At 40.6% G+C, this 15,205-nt stretch overlaps 1 protein-coding gene across 2 annotated transcripts in view; it reads right to left on the minus strand.

Annotated features, from left to right (window-relative positions):
* Positions 1-15,205, minus strand: part of ccm2l (CCM2 like scaffold protein) — an 83,173-nt gene that overhangs the window by 15,805 nt on the left and 52,163 nt on the right. For both annotated transcript variants that reach the window (XM_063041331.1, XM_063041330.1), the window contains 2 exons: positions 4,110-4,173; positions 3,840-3,987 (listed from right to left, as the gene is read on the minus strand). In XM_063041331.1, coding sequence (XP_062897401.1) covers positions 3,840-3,987; positions 4,110-4,173 — 212 coding nt within the window. The remainder of the gene's footprint in view (positions 1-3,839; positions 3,988-4,109; positions 4,174-15,205) is intronic.

Below are 15,205 nucleotides of genomic sequence, written 5' to 3' on the forward strand. Positions count from 1 at the left end.
CAACATGCTGTTTGGCAGATGAAGTATTCTTTTACAACTACTACATTAGAATCCTCTTTGTCATACTACACTGACAGGGGCATAAATTTTCTTCATAGTTCAGTCAGGATAAGTAGACCATCAGTGACAGAAGAGGCAGTTGAGGTTTCTGAAGCTCGTGTGCCATAAATGTCTAACAAATGGTATTACATTTGTGCCTTATTTTATTTATAACACAAGAATAAAGGCAGTAAATAACTGTATCCTAACCTATAAGAAACTGTCTTGCATCACAAATTCCTTTCCTGCCACTGAACATTGATGCAAGGGAAGGCTTTAATCACAACTCTACAAGTATAATTATGATCTGGATAGCAAACCCCAAAGAGGAAGACAGGAGGGGAAAGGGGGAAAAGACAGAAAATTTTAACAATGAAATAGAGAATGAATAGCGAGTAAAAGGTGGGAAAATACAAATGTAGTTAATTGTCTTCTGGCCTAAATGAGTTGCCTCCATTCTGTGTATAGTTGTACAATTTACACATTTCCTATTACAATGTGTATTGCACATCCCTCATTACTTCAATTATTGGCCACTATTCACATGTGTCCTCAATAATAATAATTGGGAGCAGCATTTTCATTTGTACAAAGAATGAAACTGTTGTCATATCAGTCGTTATATGCTCTCCATACAGAGTGGGATTAGAAACTCTGATTAACTATTTCTCTGTTTTTCATGAATGTCTAAGCCACATGGTACAGCACAGCCAATCCTTATGAAGATAGTTTCTCTGCACGTATGAAATGCCCTGATGTGCGGAAAACCCATCACTAACAGCCTGAGTGATTAACTAGAGCAAAGGATAGGACAGGCAATATAATCATTTCTCACTATTGCATTTTTAGTTTTTATGTTTCCATTTACCTATCATGCATAGATGTTCCATCTTTTTAAAATATACTTTATTGTACTATTAGTTTTATAAATAGGGTAGTAAAGGCATCTGTTAGTTTTGCGAGACCATGGATCTGCACCTGGAAAGTCTTCACTCTCCAGGGCGCAGGCCTGGGCAAGGTTGTATGGAAGACTGGCAGTTGCCCATGCTGCAAGTCTCCCCTCTCCACACCACCGATGTTGTCCAAGGGAAGGGCATTAGGACCCATACAGCTTGGCACCAGTGTGTTGCAGAGCAATGTGTGATTAAGTGCCTTGCTCAAGGACACAACAAGTTGCCTCGGCTGGGGCTCGAACTCACGACCTTCAAGCCACTAGTCCAATGCCTTAACCACTTGGCCACGTGCCCACAAATAGGATAGAAACTTGATGCAACTAGGAAACTAGAAACTATCAAAATGGGGGAGGATATCAGTACTGCGGATAATCAGCGCTTGGACATCTCCTCATATCTCCCTATGGGCCATCATTAAATGTTAGTGACCAATCTTATTTCTCAAGAGATATTTCCTCCACAATCTCCAGCACATACCACCCAAGATCCTCAACAGAACTGCTCAGATAGACTTGCTTTCAGCCTTCCCTTCTCACCCAATACTCACACCTTACTATTTACACTTTATTCTTTCTCCCCTTGTCCATTCCCTACCTACTTACAGCTGATGCCTTCCACTACATTAATAGTTTACAGTTTATAATTTCTTTCTCCCAACAGGGCCAACTTCACTATGGCATATAATCCCCTACACCTCCATCACTCCCCTCCTCCCATCCTCCATTCAATCTCCAATCTATCTGTTGTGATAATGAGATTATTCACAATAGTATCTTTAAAATGTGTTCCTTTTCCCTTAATGATGTCTTTTCCTCTAATACAGTTGACAGGCCTCATACCTGTATCTTTCCCATTTCTCTCCCTTCTGTTCGTGCTCCTTTTGTCCATGCTAGAAAAGGATACCTTTCCAGTCTCCACATTCAATGGAACACTACCTTTAACTGGCTTCCACAACCAGAAGCATTTTTTTTCCTTTCCTGTCCTTTCAGCATTCCAAAGAGATCTTTCCCTTGCTGATTCCCTGGTCCTTTTCCTTCTTTACCAGACACTCTCCTTCTCTCAGCACTTTACCACACAAGTTGCAGGATATGGAACACCTTTTGTTTTTCCCTCTTCCCTCACCAGCATCCTGGGACCCAAACAGTTCTTCCGTGTGAAGCAGTGATTTACTTGAAATTTTCTAAATCAGTGTATTCAGTCCTCAGAACATGTTCTTAGCTATTGGGCTCTGTTCACTTCATCCCACCCCTGATCTGCAGCTTAAACACATACATGTTGTCCACTTTTTCATTTCTGATAAAGGGTCCTTGACATAAAACATCATGTGTGTTTCTTTCCTTCCGGACACTGCTTGATCTGTCATGTGGTTCTAGCATATTTTGCATTTAGTGCTGGTGACCAAAAGTAAATTTCTCATACATGAACTTCAAACAAGGAAAATGTAATCAGCTTGCTTAGGGTGGTTCAGAATGTGTAACTCAAATTCCAGGTTGCCTCAATGGGTAAGTATGTAAAATTTTTAAGATGGAACATAAAAATAGGAAGTTCCTAGCTCTTTGTAAATTTTATAAAAGACTTGAATGAGGAAGTGGAAGGCTGGGTTAGTAAGTTTGTTGAAGACATGAAGGTCGGTGCTGTTGCAGATAGTGTCGAAGATTGTCATAGGTTACAATAGGATATTGACAGGATACAGTGCTGGGCAGAGAACTGGCAGATAGAGTTCAACCCGGAAAAGTGTGAATTGATTCACTTTGAAAGTTCGAACCTGAAAACAGAGAACCAGGTTAATAGCAGGATTCTTAACAGTGTGGAGGAACAGAAGGAGATTGGAGTTCATATCCATCCATCCCTCAAAGCTGAGCACAAGTTGATAGCGTGTTTAAGAAGGCATATAGTGCGATGGCCTTTGTTAGTCAGGGATTTATTTCAAGAGCTGTGAGCTGTAATTTTGCAGATCTATTAAAATTTGGTCAGACTACACTTGGAATATCATCTTCAGTCCTGGTTGGCTCATTATAGGAAGGACGTGGAAGCTTTAGAGACAGTGCAGAGGAGACTTATCAGATTGCTGCTTGCATTGGAGAACATGTCTTAGGGTGAATGAGCAAGTGATTTTCTCTTTGGAGTGAAGGAGGATGAGAGGTGCCTTGATAGAAGTGTACAAGATGATATAAGGCAGAGATAGGGCTTTTATCATAGGGCAGAAATGGGGAAATGGCTAAAACAGAGGGGCGTAACCTTAAAGTGTTTGGAGGAAAGTATAGGGCGTATGTCAGGGATCGTTTTTCTCCCCCGGAAATTGGTGAATGCATGGGTTACGCTTCCAGGGTGATAGAGAGGCATATACATTAGGGACACTCTTCAATAAGCACATGATGAAATAAAGACAGATGCAAGGGTCAGCACAACATTGTGGGCCAAAGGGCCTGTGCAGTTATATGTTCAAAATTGTTGATTTGCCCTTGCAATAGATTTCTGGCTGTGATCAGGGTTCAGTAGTTATTTTATGTATACTCCACAGGCAAGGAAGCTTAGGAAGGCTGGGCTATATTCAGCTCTGACAACACCAACTGCAATGCTCGAAGTTAGACATGAAGAATTTAAACAATGTAGCAGCGATCTGCAAACCAGGAAGGGGCAAGGATGTCATCACTGAAAAAAGCACTATAATTCACTGTGATAAAGTTGTAATTTAGAAATTGATATGTTTAACCAGCCACCATGACACAGATGCTGGTGAACTGCAAACACAGACTTATTGAACATTTCTGCAGTTCCATCTGTGTAAGGCTTCTGGTAACAATAGATTAAAAGGTGTCACGTACAATTCCCTCAGCATTTACTTACAGTTGTCATGTAATCCTGTAGCAGATCAGCTCCTGTGTTACTCTGGTCACTTTCACTACCGACTGTGCCTTGGCTGAATTGTGATTCCCTGCATGAGGACGAATAGCTGCCGCAACAGTAAGGGTCAAACGTGTCCTGCGATCCATCACTGCTCTCAAAAAATGCAAAAGAAAAGGAGATGCTTGAAGGAACTCAGTTTGATATAGAAAAACAAAAAAAAACATTACTGATGTTTCACACAGAATCCCTACCAAAGTCAAGAGTACTTACAAAGAACTGCAACAGCTAAAATCTGCTTCATAGCCATAGGTCTCAGCTGTTTGTCTGCTGTTGCCTAGAGAATCAGTGAAAAGGAGATGGTTAGGAGACGGGAAATAGTCACTGCGTATCACCAGATTGGGAATATGTGTCCAACTGTAGCTGAGTAGATGCTGCCTGGCCTGCTGAGTTCCTCCAGCATTTTGTGTGTGTTGCTTGCTCGGATTTCCAGCATCTGCAGATTTCCTCTCATTTGTGAGCTGAATTTTGTATTAGTTTAAATATAGTTTTTTGCTTGGTCATTTATATAGAGTGAAAGACTTTTCTTCGCTTGTTCTTCCCTTTCCTATTTTTTCACTAAATAAAATTTAACAAATGCAACTAAATATTTTCTCTTGTAACTATTCAACATCTCTGTCTTATTTTGTGTCTTTATTGTGTTTAAAAAGGAAATTAGGCCAAATTTGTTTGTGAAAAGGTCCAATCGTATTTGTGAAATTTTCCATAGTTTTAGACTCGAATGAATTTCCAGCCACAAAACAACCAAAGGGAGAAGCTGTCAGTAACAGTGCAAGAAGCACGCGGTGAAACTGAGCAACCAATTGAGTAGCTGCCAGAAATGGACTTGAGATCATAACACAAATTGTAACTGCAAACTTCCTACCATAATGAGAGGTTCAGGGTGTTGTGCATCTCCTTACTGTCTGCATGCTTAGCCTAATATTTAATGATCACTTTCTTTTAAACTCACAATGGTTTAAATCAGTGACACACCTGCAAAATATACATAAATAGAAAAGTGATAGGTTAACAAGATAGTGTAGTGTTATTTAGCTGGGCAGTGGTGTAGTGGCATCAGCAATGGACTTTGAGGCCAATGGTCCCAGGTTTGAATCTGGCCAGCTTCTTTCACATTTTCCATCTGTGATGCATTGAGCATCGAGCTAGTAATTTGCCCTTGTAAAAAACAGGCAAAATGCAAAAGAAATGGCCAGGTTGTCACCCAATGCATCACAAGGCGTAGAGCATTATTTCATGAAGGTTGTAATTCAAAAATGATCTGGTTATTATAACAATTTGCTTTTATTTTAACCAAAAAGGTCTCCCATTAATCCAGATGAAGTCAACAATTTCCTTGCTGCAATTCATATTTGATATTCAGAAAGTATGAATACTTAGTAAGACATGCGAGTGTTTGGTTTCAATAAATCCTCAATTACTTTCTTGCTTTATTGTGATTGTTAAGGAGAAGCTACTGACTTATAAAACAAACTTGGGACTAGAAATCAATTTCTGGCTGTCAAGTTGCAGCATCTTATTCAAATTACTTTTACAATAATGAGAAAAGTATTTAGAACACTACAGGCAAATTTATTTATCTTCCTCAAATGCTGAAGATGATTGTATTTGTTTTGTATTCAGACACTTTAGACCATAGAACCACAAGACATGGGAGCAGAGTTAGATCATTTGACCCACTGAGTCTGCTCTGCCATTATTCCTCTCCACCCCTTCCTTCTGGCTTCACTCCATAACCTTTAGGCTAGATTGTCCAGGATCTGTTCCGGAGCTGATTTCTCACACACGATTGGGATGATGAGGGTTAGGTTTAAGCAAAGCTCCAATGCTATACTTAAGTTTGCTGCTACCACTGTCATAGGCAGAATCAAAACTGGTGACAAATCAGCATATAGAAGGGAGATTGAAAATCTACCTGAGTGGTGCCACAACAACTTCTTACTCAACGTCAGCAAAAAGCTGATTATTGACTTCAGGAGGAACAAATCAGAAGTCCATGAGCCGGTCCTTGTTGAGAGAGGTGGAGAGGGTCAGCAACTTTAAATTCCTCAGCATTAACATTTCAGAGGACCTGTCCTGGGCCCAGCACGCAAGTGCAATTATGGAGAAAGCACGGCAGTGCCTTTACTTCCTTAGAAGTTTGTGAAGATTCAGCATGACATCTAAAAATTTGATGAACTTTTATAGATGTGCAGTGGAGAGTATACTGACTGGCTGCATCACAACCCAGTATAGAAACAACAATGCCCTTGAACGGAATATCCTGCAAAAAGTAGTGTATAGGTAAAGCCCTCCCCACCATTGAGCACATCGACACAGTGTTGTCACAGGAAAGCAGTATTGGTTATTAAAGATTCCCTCCACCCAGGGCACCCTCTCTTCTCGCTGCTGCCATCAGGAACAAGGTACAGGAGCCTCATGACTCACACCACCAAATTCAGGATCAGTTATTACTTCTCAACCCACAGGCTCTTTCTCTATCACTGAACTATTCCCACAACCTATGGACTCACTTTCAAGGATTTTTCATCTCATGTTCTCAATATTTATTGCTCATTGATGTATAAAGTATTATTATTTGCACAGTTTATTGCTTTTGCACACCAGTTGTCCGACCTATTGGTGTGATTGTTCATTGATCCTATTATGGTTACTGGATTTATTGCGTATGCCCACAAGGCAATGAATCTCAGGGTTGGATATGGTGACATATACGTACTTTGTTAATGAATTTACTTTGAACATATGGGCAGTGAAACATTGGAACTGCATGATATGGAGACCTCCACGTAGAGTACTCCAAAAGACTTTGACAGAAGGCAAAACAGTTTCTGATTCAAGCTGGAAAGCATTTTTAACAGCTTTCCAAAGTTGCTGATATTAAAAAGTGAAAAAGTTAATACTGAATTTAAAAAGAATGAAAATGAAAATCCAAAGTTAAATAAAAACACAAAATACCTGGAAATAATTAGCATAAAGTGAAATCTCTTTAAAAAAATTATCTTTCTTTCCCCTTCAGCTTCCAATCTGCTGGCTCAGCAACTCCATTCGAAGTAAATGGACCTCTAGAACCTGTGGGACTGAGTTGTAGGATCTGAGCGACAATTCCCCAAAGAATTCCAGTACAATGGGTCTTCACAGGTATTTCAATGATGCAGCATAGTGACAGGTGTGGTGCCACATGTAACTGAGTCTGTTGGGGACCCAGTACGTATGAATGCACGTAACCCTGGGACTTCTACATGAATAAGAATGTCAGCCACTGCAGCAAGATTCATTCCTAGAAATCTGACACTCTCAGCTGATTATTGCTTAGGCAATGGAAGGAGAAAATAATGGAAAAAAAAACAAAAGCAACATCTTATTTTTCTGTATTCTATTAAGTTTGTAATTTCAAAGGAAACGCTCATAAACTATGAATCTTTTCTGTGTCTGGATAGTGCTGAAAATATTTTAAAAATTTGACATGTGAGATTTTTTTTGTAAAATAATACAAATGTCAATATACGTTCAAACACAAGAGATTCTTCAAATGCTGAAGATTCAGAACATCACACAGTAAATACTGGAGGAACTCAGCAACTCAAGGCAGTATCTATGGAGAGGAATAAATAGTCAATATTTTGGGCCAAGGTCTTGCATCAGGACTCAGAGGCTCTGGGCCTGAAGCATCAATTGTCTTCTCCATAGGTTCTGCCTGACCCTCTGGGCTCCTCCAGCATTTTGTGTTTGATACTTTCAAGCTCAGTATTTTCTTGATAAATATCCATTGCCATCAGCTGGGCATTAACTACTTTCAATAAAGGACAGTTTTTGGTAGCTCAGTCCAGGTCTTCCCAAGGTTACAAATGCCTGACTTGTATACAGCCCATACATACAAATGAGCATTTGGGATACTGATGGGATGGACTTGCAGACTGCTGTGGGGCTTCCGTCGTCTTCTGCTCTCTGAGGCCTTGGTTTATGGCTGGAACTGTTGTGTTATTAACAGTTCTCAGGAATGGGAAGGCCTCTACTTCCTTAGAAGGAAAAAAAATTCAGCATGGCCCATTAACAACTTTTATTAATGCACCTAGAAAGCATAACAGGTTGGTAAAGGAACTGCTCTGCCCATCACTGCAAGAAATGTCAGAGTTGTGGACACAGCTCAGCACATCACGGGAATCTACCTCCCCTCTATGGATTCTGATTATGCTGGCTGCTTCACTGAGGCAGCAAGAAATATAGCCCAAGACCCCACCCACCTCAGGCATTCTCTCTTCTCCCCATTCCCAGGCAGAAGATCATAAAGCCAGAAATCATATACCACCAGGCTCAAGAACAACTTCTATCTCACTGTTATCAAGCACTTGAACAGACATCTTGTCTGATTAAAATGGACTCTACGTTGCTATGACCTTGTACTTTATCATTTACCTGCACTGCACTTTTTTCGGTAGCATTATTATTGTTTGACCTTATTGTAGATCAATGTATTGTCGAATAATTTGATCTGTATAAGACAAATCTGCATGCGAGACAAGCTTTTTGCTGTATCTTGGTACATGTAGCAATAATAAACCAATATTTGTCGTTAACATTATAGTGACAATTGTTTGTGGACACTTCTTTGGCATTAACCCAAAGTCAAATTAAACTTATGACCAAAGTACATATATGTCACCACAAATGGCATTTTCCTGCAGGTATTTATAGGTTGTTGTTGGTTGAGGTGGACAGAGAGGTAATCAAGTGTAACATTACAGGCAACAGCAGAGAATTTGGCAGATATGTGAACTAGCTGGAGAAATTGGACTAGTCACAGCCATTGTAGCTATCCATGGAACGACTAGAATTCTCCCTGTGAGCAAACAGTTTCTCTTGACCCCAGGGAGGACATGAAGCAAAACAATAAAGCCTTACATGGAAATAAAAAAAAAAGCAATATTGTTGCTGGCAGCAGGGATAGAGATGTACGAGATATCTGGTGAGCCTAGCAGTGCCACTTTCTGTGGAAGAGGACGATTAACTCAGAGTCTTCAGCGATTATTGAGAGCTACGAGTTTGGCAAGTGCAAAGAGGTTTCAGCAGGAATGGTCAATACATGCTCAGAGAATTGATTTGATGTTTGGGAAACATGCAGGATGGTCATGGTGGAGGTGATGTTCAAGAATGTGAGGTAGGCCGTAATTATGGAGCAGGGCACAGAGACAGAGACACAGAGACACAGAGAGACAGAGACACAGAGACACAGAGAGACAGAGAGACAGAGAGACAGAGAGAGTCAGTCATTTTATGTCCATAACATTATGATATACAATCACAGAAGTTGAGGGTGGTGAGAATTCCTTGGTTTTTAAGACCCAAAGGATGAGAAAGATAAATACAGTGATGATGATCCTGGACAAGTAATCTGCAGGGTGCTGCAAGTCACAAACATTACAGCACCTTCATAACCACGAAGACAGTCATGCTGCATGTTGCATGATAAGGTATGAGCTGTTGTTCAGTGTGACTCCATTGGTAAGCTGCGGGCCTGTTCTGGGGCTCTTCACTGGTGATGTCTTTGAGATTCTCAAGGAAGTCCTCTGCATAGTCTGGTACAAGGACAAGAACCTGAAATGGAAATTTCTTAATAATCTGAGTGCTTCATAGAGAGGCAAAATCTGATTTGGATTTGAAGGTCATTGATCATGTTGTCTTGACATCTCTACAAAGTGTAATGATGAAGGTTTGAGGCCTAGTTTACCCCTCCTCAGGAATTGGTTTCTGATTATGGTTCACACTTTGCTACTTTCCGGCATTTGATAGGGAGCCTGAATGTTCTGTACTCATGGCAAAAGAAAAAAAGGCAACAGTTATTGTAAGTGAGTACAAAGTCATCTATAAAACATCAACTAGAACCAATGTGTTTTTCCATGTTACTTTTTATAGTCAACTGCATTGTAAAATATGCTACAGACACAACTCACTTATTATAAACTGGCTTTCCTATTTAGTTTGCTAGGTTTTCCCATTAATATCAAGTTTCTGAATGATACAGAATCTAATAGCATTGAACAGGGCATTGTCCAAATTATTGAAAGATACTTTTTGACAGACTTGGGCTTGGTCAATGCCAGTTACAACTCCACAATAAGATGTTCTTGGAATGAGAACCTGAAGAGTTGTTGCTTGCCAACATGAGTAACCTTCAAGCCACCTAACTTGTAAGGAAAACCAGAGCAAAAGAAGAAACAAAGATGTGGCAAAATATACTGTATAAGGTGAATGGTACTATGAGAGTACACCAGCAAACATGAGGTATGAGCATTGGTTTAATGGAGCCATGAGGAAACAGTAGAAATCCTGTTAGTCGTGACTTAATGATCACCATGAAGAACACTTACTGTGCCATCATATTTCTGAATGGACAATAAATCCATGAACACTACCTCAATTTTTTTCCTCCATTTTTCTTTTTGCATTTAATAAGTAGCACAAAAAGAGAGGAAAATTTTGATATTTTTATATACACATACATACACACACACATATACGTAACTCTCGCTTCGGCTAGTGGCTTAATATAGAGGGTGATAGCCCCCGGCCCGGCCAAGCTTAAGAAATCTCGTTTGGGTGGATGTTGCACGATGTACAAATCAGTACCCCGAAATAACAAACAATACACAATATGCAATTAAGTGATTAGGCTTTATAATTCTTACTTTGACTATATGGTTAGTAAAGAAATGGAAAAAAAGGGGAAAAAAAAGGGCCCAATCTTATTAAACAGTCTATGCGCAATGTTGGTGCTCACTGATAAGCCGATCATCTGCCATCAAACTCCTCCAATTGTCGCTGCCCTTCAGATCCTCGCTCCAAGCCACCCCGTCCGGTGGTCTCCCAACTCTCTCCATTCATCTCTTCTCTCCTCATCTCTCCCTGGCAAAAGACCATGAAAATCTCTCTTCCAGACTCACAAGAAAGAGCAACAGTGTTCCAAACCCCGTTATCTCTGGTCATAACCCAAACATTGCTGCTACAGAGAAACCATTACATTATCAGTGAAACCTTACAGCATGTTACATATAGATATATACTTTCTGTATTTTATAGATTTTATTATGTGTTGCAATATACTGCTGCCACAAAACAACAAATTTCACAACATATGCTGGTGATATTAAATCTGATTCTGTTTCTAAAGATGAATGCAGATGTCAGTTCACATTGCAAGTAGCTGATGATCAGTAAAATGGGTAGGTTATCCTGTACTCAAATTACACTATTACTTTTATAATCTAATCATTAAAGTGGAATAAAGGCACCATAGACCCTAAAATCGAGTAAGCAACACACAATGGATGCCGCGTTCCAGCAGAGTGAAGGGTTGATGATGACGACCTTGCAGATGTGATCTCAGATTATGAAAACACATAGACTGACAAAATTTATAGTTGATAACTATGTATTGATATGTAAGCCTTTAACTTTGTGTTTAATTGCTTGTTATTGAGTTGTTACTGTGGATAGATGCACATAATGATGACTTGCATGGTATTTTTAAGGAAGCAATGTAGTACATGTGATTGTGAATGTACTTTTGTAATGTGAGGTATGACTTTTGATAAGCTTTTCCGCATCAGACTTTGCTGTAGGATGAGTATAAATTCTTTCAATAATAAAATATCTTTTTGGTACTCTATCTAATGCAAAAGGCTTTTGGCATTTAATCTGTAAGGTTTCCACAGAGGTCCTGTACGGTTTCTGAATGATGCAAAATCCAATAGCATTGGACAAGGCTCTGACAGAAGTCATTTTGAGGTACTTACTGAAGACAGACCAGCACCAGTTCAATGCTAATTAAGATGCAACTATGCTTGAAGAAGCAAACTATCAGGATGGGTTATAGCAGATTTTTGCCAGAAGTAGTTTAGACAATGAATTCAAATATAGCATGATAAGCAGAGGAAATGATTAAAAGTGCATTGAATGAAGCTGTGGTAGCATTGGCATAAATCATTAGGAGACTCTTACAGCTGACTGGACTATGAGTGAGTATTATATCACAGAAGGGTCAACTTTGAAATGTAGCATATTCTATATAACGTTATAACAATAAATGACAGGGAAGGTGTAGACCAGCCAGAAAACATACAGTACTGTGCAAATGTTTTAGGCACATATAGAGTTTTGCACAACACTCTATTTGTCAACGTGGAACAGAGAGAGAGTTTCTAAATCTGGCAGGAGCAAAATATGTTGGCAATGGTGAGAGTGGAGTGCTGCAGGACAGGTGTGAGACCGTTGGCAGAGAAGGAGTGCCAGGGTGGGGTGTGGCACGGGTGCAGACACACCCAGCTCTGAGATACCAGGCAAGTTCATTTGATTCCAAACAATTGGCTAATTGATCATTACAGAATGTCCCTCTGGTGCTTCCCATTCCCTCCCCTCTCCATTCCACTTTCCCAACCATGAAATCCCTCTCACCCTGCCACTTCCCACTCTCAGTCCACAATAGAGACGTGTATCAGAATTGGGTGCGTCATCACTCATATATGTCATGAAATTTGTTTTTTTTGTGCAGCAATACATAAAACTACTACAGTACTGTGCAAATGTCTTAGGCATGCTATATGTGCCCAAGACTTTTGCACAGCACTGTACCTGCAAGTGAATTCATAGAGAACTATCTCAACAAACCATCTTTACGCTTTGAAAAACTGCTGACAGTCATTTGGGCACAAGTCAGTCAGCAGGTGAAATATGCTGCAGATTGCAGATAATGGGAACACCAGCTATCGGGGTATGAATTCACAATCAGAATCAGGTTTAGTATCACCAGCAAATGTCATGAAATCTGTTAACTTAGTGGCAGCAGTACAATGCAATACATGATAATATAGAAAAAATAAAGTTAATCAATTACAGTAAGTATATATACGTATATTAAATAGTTAAATTAAAAATAGTATAAAAACAAATAATAAAAAAGTGAGGTAGTAATCATGGGTTCAGTGTCCATTTAAGAATTGGATGGGAGGGGAAGAAACTGTTCCTGAATTGCTGAGTGTGCGTCTTCAGGATTCTGTAGCTACTTCCTGATGGTATTACAGCTACAGAAAGGGTGGGTAACGTAGCAGGATCCTCTTTTGAGTCAATATGGGTGGAAGTCAGGAACAGGAAGGGAGTAGTTACTCTACTGGGGGTATTCTATAGGTCCCCTGGTAGCAGCAGAGATACAGAGGAGCAGATTGGGAGGCAGATTTCGGAATGATGCAAAAATAACAGGGTTGTTATCATGGGTGACTTTAACATCCCTAATATTGATTGGCACCTGATTAGTTCCAAGGGTTTAGATGGGGCAGAATTTGTTAAGTGTGTCCAGGATGGATTCCTGTCACAGTATGTGTACAGGCCGACCAGGGGGAATGCCATACTAGATCTAGTACTAGGTAATGAACTGGGTCAGGTCACAGATCTCTCAGTGGGTGAGCATCTGGGGGGCAGTGACCACTGCTCCCTGGCCTTTATAATTATCATGGAAAAGAATAGAATCAAAGAGGACAGGAAAATTTTTAATTGGGGAAAGGCAAATTATGAGGCTATAAGGCTAGAACTTGCGGGTGTGAATTGGGATGATGTTTTTGGGGGAAATGTACTATGGACATGTGGTCGATGTTTAGAGAGCTCTTGCAGGATGCAAGGGATAAATTTGTCCCGGTGAGGAAGATAAAGAATGGTAGGGTGAAGGAACCATGGGTGACAAGTGAGGTGGAAAATCTAGTCAGGAGGAAGAAGGCAGCATACATGAGGTTTAGGAAGCAAGGATCAGATGGATCTATTGAGGAATATAGGGAAGCAAGAAAGGAGCTTAAGAAGGGGCTGAGAAGAGCAAGAAGGGGGCATGAAAAGACCTTGGCGAGTAGGGTAAAGGAAAACCTAAAGGCATTCTCCAATTATGTGAAGAAAAAAAGGATGACAGGAGTGAAGGTAGGACCGATTAGAGATAAAGGTGGGAAGATGTGCCTGGAGGCTGTGGAAGTGAACGAGGTCCTCAATGAATACTTCTCTTCGGTATTCACCAATGAGAGGGAACTTGATGGTGAGGACAATATGAGTGAGGTTGATGTTCTGGAGCATGCTGATATTAAGGGAGAGGAGGTGTTGGAGTTGTTAAAATACATTAGGACAGATAAGTCCCCGGGGCCTGACGGAATATTCCCCAGGCTGCTCCACGAGGCGAGAGAAGAGATTGCTGAGCCTCTGGCTAGGATCTTTATGTCCTTGTTGTCCACGGGAATGGTACCGGAGGATTGGAGGGAGGCGAATGTTGTTCCCTTGTTCAAAAACGGTAGTAGGGTTAGTCCAGGTAATTATAGACCAGTGAGCCTTACGTCTGTGGTGGGAAAGCTGTTGGAAAAGATTCTTATAGATAGGATCTATAGGCATTTAGAGAATCATGGTCTGATCAGGGACAGTCAGCATGGCTTTGTGAAGGGCAGATCGTGTCTAACAAGCCTGATAGAGTTCTTTGAGGAGGTGACCAGGCATATAGATGAGGGTAGTGCAGTGGATGTGATCTATATGGATTTTAGTAAGGCATTTGACAAGGTTCCACATGGTAGGCTTATTCAGAAAGTTAGATGGCATGGGATCCAGGGAAGTTTGGCCAGGTGGATTCAGAATTGGCTTGCCTGCAGAAGGCAGAGGGTGGTGGTGGAGGGAGTACATTCATATTGGAGGATTGTGACTAGTGGTGTCCCACAAGGATCTGTTCTGGGAACTCTACTTTTCATGATTTTTATTAACAACCTGGATGTGGGGGTAGAAGGGTGGGTTGGCAAGTTTGCAGACAACACAAAGGTTGGTGCTGTTGTAGATAGTGTAGAGGATTGTCAAAGATTGCAGAGAGACATTGATAGGATGCAAAAGTGGGCTGAGAAGTGGCAGATGGAGTTCAACCCAGAGAAGCGTGAGGTGGTACACTTCGGATGAACGAACTCCAAGGCAGAGTACAAAGTAAATGGCAGGATACTTCGTAGTGTGGAGAAGCAGAGGGATTTGGGGGTACATGTCCACAGATCCCTGAAAGTTGCCTCACAGGTGGATAGGGTAGTTAAGAAAGCTTATGGGGTGTTAACTTTCATAAGTCGAGGGATAGGGTTTAAGAGTCGCGATGTAATGATGCAGCTCTATAAAACTCTGGTTAGGCCACACTTGGAGTACTGTGTCCAGTTCTGGTCACCTCACTATAGGAAGGATGTGGAAGCATTGGAAAGGGTACAGAGGAGATTTACCAGGATGCTGCCTGGTTTAGAAAGTATGCATTATGATCAGAGATTAAG

The sequence above is a fragment of the Mobula hypostoma genome, chromosome 2 (assembly GCF_963921235.1).
Source record: "Mobula hypostoma chromosome 2, sMobHyp1.1, whole genome shotgun sequence".
NCBI classification, from domain to species: domain Eukaryota; kingdom Metazoa; phylum Chordata; class Chondrichthyes; order Myliobatiformes; family Myliobatidae; genus Mobula; species Mobula hypostoma.